Raw genomic sequence first — 6,782 nt, 5'->3', positions numbered from 1 at the left:
ATATCCGTAGCAAAATGAATCGAAAAGCTGTCTGAATATATCGGATTGCATTACAACTACTTAGATATTACTAGACTGTCTGATTCAAGTCTTAAATATACTTTGCTGTATGGAATATTTAAAGGGCCTTTTATTAGCGACTTACATATAATTACATATAATAATGATATGCAGTTTCGTGTTTTTATGTAGCGTCATATTTTTTACTATACTATCTTCTCCTATTAAAATTTTATTAAGGATATAATTTTTGTATATGAAAATCACTATTTAATCATTACATAAGACACATTTCTAGATACTTTAAAATATAATTTATAGCGTCATGCTCGTGGTATTTAATTTCTTAATAAACTGATTGAGTTATTTGGAGAGATTTATTACAAGGATTGGAGAGAAGACTCGTCAAATTTCATAAAAATCTACAAGGTAAAATCTAAGAGGTGAAATATGTGTAAAATGTGAAAGGTAAAGTTTAACCGTGGTAACGTCGTAAATTCAACGATACGCTCTTTCAAATCTCCCACAGAAACTGGGTTACTAAAAAGATCAATACTTCATGTTACCCGACGAGTGCCAACCGCAGAGTCTACCACAAACTAGTTTCGCGACGAGAACTACTTGCTCCGAGTTGAAATGATAAAATGATATTGCGGAATAAGGTGGTCGAAAATAAATATCTACAATCGCCAGAAAATTCTTTAAAATTAATTTCCCTGTAGTTCACGCCACAAGATGTCGCCGGATTCGTTTTAAGCCTCGTCTACAATAGCGACTCTGCGACTGCGACCATTGTAGAGAAGGCTTTACCCGTCAGAGTAGCCGACCTAACCAAAGGCTGTCGTACTTGTCGCAGTCGACGATAGGGCATCGTGGCGAGCGCTTGGAGTATCAAGTGGTCGCTCACAAACAAATTTGTCGGCATTGGCTGACAATGACGTAACGAAAACACACAAAGCGTACTTTGATGCGCTACAGCGTCACGACGCCACTTGTCCGCTCGCGTATGTCGCGCCATTACTCGCCCAGACCCAACAGGCCGATTACGTAAAGTCGTCGATAAGATGTTTCGAGTCAGCGAACGGAGAATGGAGCAAGCGAGCGAAACGCGTGGCTTCAGTTTTACAGCGATTGCGTGTACGTTACCCACGTGTCGAGACGTTGCGCGTGTATCGCATATACTTTCGGAGCAGATGCGAGCCACGTGCGTGGACGAACCGCTGACTGCACAACAGTTCGTGTGCTTCTTAAATGTAACTGATTTATCAATGAATAACTACGACGGAAGAGAACATAAAAATTTACTGGAGTTCAGTGAAAATGAATAGTAGTGCAACTGACGATGATGCATTTTAATGTAAAAGAACACGATCTATTTCACAAAGTAGTTTTTATCAGACGTGCAAGTACGAAATTTCGTACATTTGAAACGGAATTGTAATTTCATGTGCTAATGTTCCCGTTAATCGAAAGAAACTTGATCTATGTAAACTTGCGAATATTATGTCGATCAAGCATAAATTGTTTTAACATTGTAAGTCAAAGAAGATAATATTGTGTTAATCAATTTCCGCGTTAATCAGTATTTTCCCTTCGCCGTTGATTTAAACAGAGAAAACTATTTAGCTCTTATTGAATTAACTGCTATTCTTTTACACGCATACAACTCTCATTTAATGTATTCTTAAAAACTCGCTGACAAGAAGCAATAAATGCTTATCAACTCTACCGACTTTATTGATTTTAATCGCATAAAATTAATTAATAAAAGTTTTAAAAAATTGCAACAATTATCTTGTACTTTTTATCTACACTATTAAATTGATCTACGTAATAAGTAAGTTAAAAATGCTGCTTCGGATAACGTTCACACATATCTACGGATTTACAATAGCGGTTGAATAGTGTGATATTCAAGGTATTATTTTCAGACAACGGCGTTGTGATAATTTTAGATTATATTATCAGATAAACAGGAGAGATCATATATACTACCATTCTTTGTGGTATCTCTCAGAAACAGTCCCGGAAAGCTAGACATCTGAATTTTAACATCCAAGTTGCAACGTTTAATTATCGTAAGTGATACGGCTTATATCTTAGCCGCAATTCTTGATACGATTAACTCCGGTTTGATATACATGTACGTACACACTGATCAACAAGTCAATCCGTTCGAATATCCAAACGAAAATGACAAGTAATCATGAGTAAGTAATAGAAACTTGAAAGTAGCAACATGGATGAAAGGTTTAGTTTCAGAGTTTATCACTTCTCAGTTTATCATATGTATATTCTCCTAAATAAAAATGAAGTAACTACGAGTTGATAAGAATAATAGAAGTTTTAAAGAAGCAACGTAGATAGGTTTATTTTCCAAGTTTATCGTTTCACAACTTATGTGTGTATTCTTCTGCATATTTATATTGGACACCGAGTCTTCAGTGAAACAGTGCAACTATTTTCTTATGTTTTGCGAATTTGCAACACCTGCCAACTTTTAATAACAAACTGTGAAAGCATATATTAAACTTCATTTAATTAACAATGTTCTACTAGTAGAATGTATCGCGGCTAATCAGAATGTAGGAATATATATCCTTCGCTGTTCGTAGAATTTTCTGTTAGCTATTATGTAGTTAAATGCACAACTGCAAGGAAGATATTTAACACAGAAAATTTTATTGTGTCTCTAAAATTTCTCAACCGATAACACGTGCGTTAAAGCCAACCTAATGCTGATACACACAGATAAAAGTATCCGTGGCATATTACGAACTAACTCAGCGAATTTCATGCGTAAACGCGAGGTATCCAGTAAAATAGCGGACTGTGCAAGACTGACTACGTAAAACAGTTGGAAATAATGGCTGAATAAGTTCAGTTGCATCGAAAATCTTTCATTCGAAAAAAAAGAACGAAGAATCCAGTGGGAACAAATAGCAATATGAAAACCGACAAGGCAAGTACATGACGCTTCGATTTAATTTCAAAAATATCGTTTTGATCCAATCTTGCATCCTCTTTTCTAAAAACATTTTTACAGCAAAAAGAAAATTAAGTCATTCTATTACGTATAATTTTAGGACACCGTCTTAATAATTAAAATATTCATTTTTCTCTAAGACAAAAATGTAAATTATTTATAATTTGCTGTCATAATCGTATAATACAATACAATGACTTAACCAGCGGCAATTTGCAGACGTCAATTTTGTATCTTAAATATTTTCGCGACGTTTTCATAAGGAAAATCTTTGTAGTTTTCTACGAAACTATATTGCTCCATTTTTTTACCAGCTATAAATACCGTCATCAATAAAAATATAGCCAGTACAATAATTAAATAAGTAGTAAAACGCGCGATAGTTTTAATTGAAAAAGAAAAAGAATTATATCAAGTATTTCTCATGTTTGTACACTGTAATTAATTCTTAAATATCCCGGCGTAAAATCACTCGAGTCTGCTATAAGGAATCTATTAGGATTTGTCGTCTTTTACAATTAATTTTGAGAAAGAAAAAATTATTGTAAAAAAATAATAAAATTGAAATATATGTAAAGAATTTGGCAAAGATATGCAAGGATTAAACAAACTGCAAATCGCAATGGCAAATTTATAATTGTGTATCAGTGACAATTCACTGTTTTCACTAAAAACTCACTGATTGACTTTCAGAGAGTACGTCATTCATCACGAAATTAAAATCGTTTAAATCATGAGCGTTGCTGATATTTCCTACTTAGATACGACATTGGACATAGGTTGAAAGATCAAAATTATATAGCTATCATAACACGAGCAGTACTGAAATGGAAACAGTGACTACGAAACGTTGATATACTTAGTGCGGTACAAGCTACGCGATACGCGTTATTGAACGCGTTTTAGTGTGTATTTGTGTGACAGAAAATATATTTATATAAATCATTAACTATAATTTAACAGTAAAATTGCAATTACAATTTTCCCAAATTTCTCAACTTTCTCAACCTTTTTGTCATCGTAAGTTTTAAGGGACGTTAATCATATTTTTAAATTTATTTGCTAGATTAAGTTTTGCGAAAGTGGCCTTTAATTTATACTGCATCCATTTTATTATTTTATAACTGACTATATTTTAATATTTATTTTGCAATTTCTAGGTGACGCCACAAATGGAATCTTTTCGTGGAAACAGAAACATGTGCAAAAAATACTTTAGATGGATAAAATATGTATCAGTAGAGCCGACCATGTGGCTCTTCATGATGGCGTTTATGTTCACGTCAGTCGTCGAGCAAGACTTTTTTAGGTATAAAGCATGTCGAGTGGATCACGGGTACTCTGAAGAAATTTGTATGAAGCTGAACGATGATGATAATAAAGAGATAAAGAAGAAAGTACAGGTAAAAATTACGTATATATAAAATAACCGAAAAAAAACGTAAAAACATGCGCATTGTATAGACACGTGGAGTTTAGTTCAACTTAACGGACCGTGAGATTGTTAAATTTGATCGGAATAGGTGCCGCTTATCGAGAAATATTCAGTACGACAATAGCACTTGCACGTACGATTATCTCATTTACAACTACAATGTAAGAAGAGCTTATTTACCAGAGTACAGATAATCACACGGACAAAAATATAATACCGAATGATATCAAAGTATATTTGTGAAAACCAAGTACGGATCACGTGAGAAAATGTGTACTCAAATATCCCCGAGTTTCGTTTCATGAAAATTTATTGGAAATAGAAAATTGTTAATAAAAGACTTAAAAAACTAGAGAAACTTTTCCGCATATTGAATTTGTTCTGAATGTTCGAAATTCAGGACAGCGTTTCAATGCTGATAATTGACTTCCACGCCGTCATTTTCACTTCATTCCGTTTCTCTGAGAAAAAAAAATTATCTTACAGCTAACCGTCTCGGAATTCCATATGTGGAACGACATTGCCGGGCATGCGATGCCTATTATCTTGGCCATGTTTTACGGCAACTGGAGCGACCGGCGCGGACGTAAATTGCCGCTCATCTGCGGCCTGACGGGCAAATTGCTTTATTCCATCATGATCGTCATCAATTCTACGATGAACACTTGGAATTTGAACATGGTAGTGTACACGGCGACTCTGCCGATGAGCATATTGGGCGGCGACGTCGCAATCTTCGGCAGTTGCTTCGCGTACATATCGGACGTAAGCTCCGTGCAACAAAGAACCATGAGAATCACGATCCTGGATATCGCTTATCTCAGTACCATGCCCTCGGGTAGGCACAAGTTTGCTCTCAACAAATTTTTATGCGAGGAGATAATTACTTTAATAATTATTATCGAACTACGACGTAAAGTAAAATTTTACGACGTCCTTTTTTTTATAAATACTGCACATTTATTATGGAATTTCTTCTCCGATTTCTGAGTTAAAATTCATGGATTGTCGATATTGTTGTTTTACAACTTTCATTCTGCGAATATGTTCCACGATTATATAAAAGAGTCAATCCATTGGCGTAATGTTTAAATAATCGTTCCCGTTTACTTCCGTTCGCAGGAGTTGCACTTGGATCATATGTGTTTACTCATTTAGTCAACAAGTCCTACACGATTATGTTTGCTGTAAATGCAACTTTACTCTCGCTGGCAATTGTGTATTCACTCGTGTGGCTCAAATGGCAAACGTCACCACAGCAGCAACCGCTTTCGGGCACCAACTGGCTGTTGGACTTCTTCGACATGCGACATGTCGCCACGACAATGCGAACGTTAGTGAAATCAAGGCGCAATCATGGCAAATTGCACCTCTGGTTGCTCCTGCTGGCGATGTGTCTATATACATTCCAGAGAGACGAGAAGCCGAAGAGCCAGATGTACACTAATTTAGTCTTTAAGTGGGACGTTGCAGATTTTAGCAACTTTAAAACGTTCCAATCGACTCTCTTCGTATTAGGTCAGTTCGACACATACGTAGACTCGATCCAAATTAATCGAATTGGCATTTCGCGAGTCTCGATGATATTAATTTGCAATATGCTCTGAATGTCGTGAGTGAAAGGAGAAATTTTTTAATCGAATTTGCAAGAACTTTCACTCCTGATTAATTTATGGTCCTGATTAACAACGATAATCAAAAAATTGCCAACTAATTGCGCGAAATCGAAATCAACCGTACATAAGGTTAAAAAATACACAAATTTATTATTGCTACGTCATGGAATTTGAAAGTTCGCCAGTTTTTCTGAAGTATTATTTCTGAATGACGTTAGAAATACGAAGACATAGTGCACGAAATATTTAAAAGAATTCTGTTCCAACAGCAATGCTTATCGGAGTGCCAATTATGAGTAAATTAATAAAAATGAGGGACACTTTCATCGTAGCTGTGGGAGCAATAGCACACGCCGCTGGAAGAGTGGTATTTGTTTTAGCGGACCGCCCGGAATTATTTTACGTGGGTAAGTAAGAGGACTTATGTCTCCCACTCAGTTATCATGTTGTTTTCAAATATTATACGGTGTCATTATCGTTAAATTTTTAATTAGAATATTACACGCATACTCGAATATTTGGAAATTATTTTATATAATAATTATTGTGCAGGCGCTGCTGTTGCTGCGCTAGGTCCCGTAGTAGCTCCAGTACTCAGATCTATGACTTCGAAACTTGTGCCTGTAGAGGAGCGAGGTGCGTAGCAATAATTACTACATCTATTTTTACAGCTAGACTGAAACCGGTTTAATCCCGACAAATTAATATATAGTTTTCACTTGTGTTGCTGTAAACATGAAACCTA

General features: G+C 35.5%; 1 protein-coding gene across 2 annotated transcripts; it reads left to right on the top strand.

Moving 5' to 3' along the window:
- Positions 1-781: 781 nt before the first annotated feature.
- LOC105563053 (proton-coupled folate transporter) lies at positions 782-6,688 on the top strand. 2 transcript variants are annotated; one of them, XM_012014326.1, is made up of 6 exons: positions 782-2,962; positions 4,147-4,389; positions 4,908-5,259; positions 5,544-5,939; positions 6,307-6,444; positions 6,590-6,688. In XM_012014326.1, the coding sequence occupies exons 1-6, from the start codon at positions 2,948-2,950 to the stop codon at positions 6,679-6,681; spliced, it is 1,236 nt and encodes a 411-aa protein (XP_011869716.1). In that variant the 5' UTR covers positions 782-2,947; the 3' UTR covers positions 6,682-6,688. The 2 variants fall into 2 exon arrangements, with proteins under 2 accessions (XP_011869716.1, XP_011869717.1); XM_012014327.1 differs by lacking the exon at positions 782-2,962 and adding an exon at positions 3,554-4,006.
- Positions 6,689-6,782: the final 94 nt, after the last annotated feature.

The sequence above is a fragment of the Vollenhovia emeryi genome, unplaced genomic scaffold (assembly GCF_000949405.1).
Source record: "Vollenhovia emeryi isolate VEMERY1.0 unplaced genomic scaffold, V.emery_V1.0 DF939180.1, whole genome shotgun sequence".
Classification (NCBI taxonomy): Eukaryota; Metazoa; Arthropoda; class Insecta; order Hymenoptera; family Formicidae; genus Vollenhovia; species Vollenhovia emeryi.
This window is presented reverse-complemented; position numbering and strand designations above follow the sequence as displayed.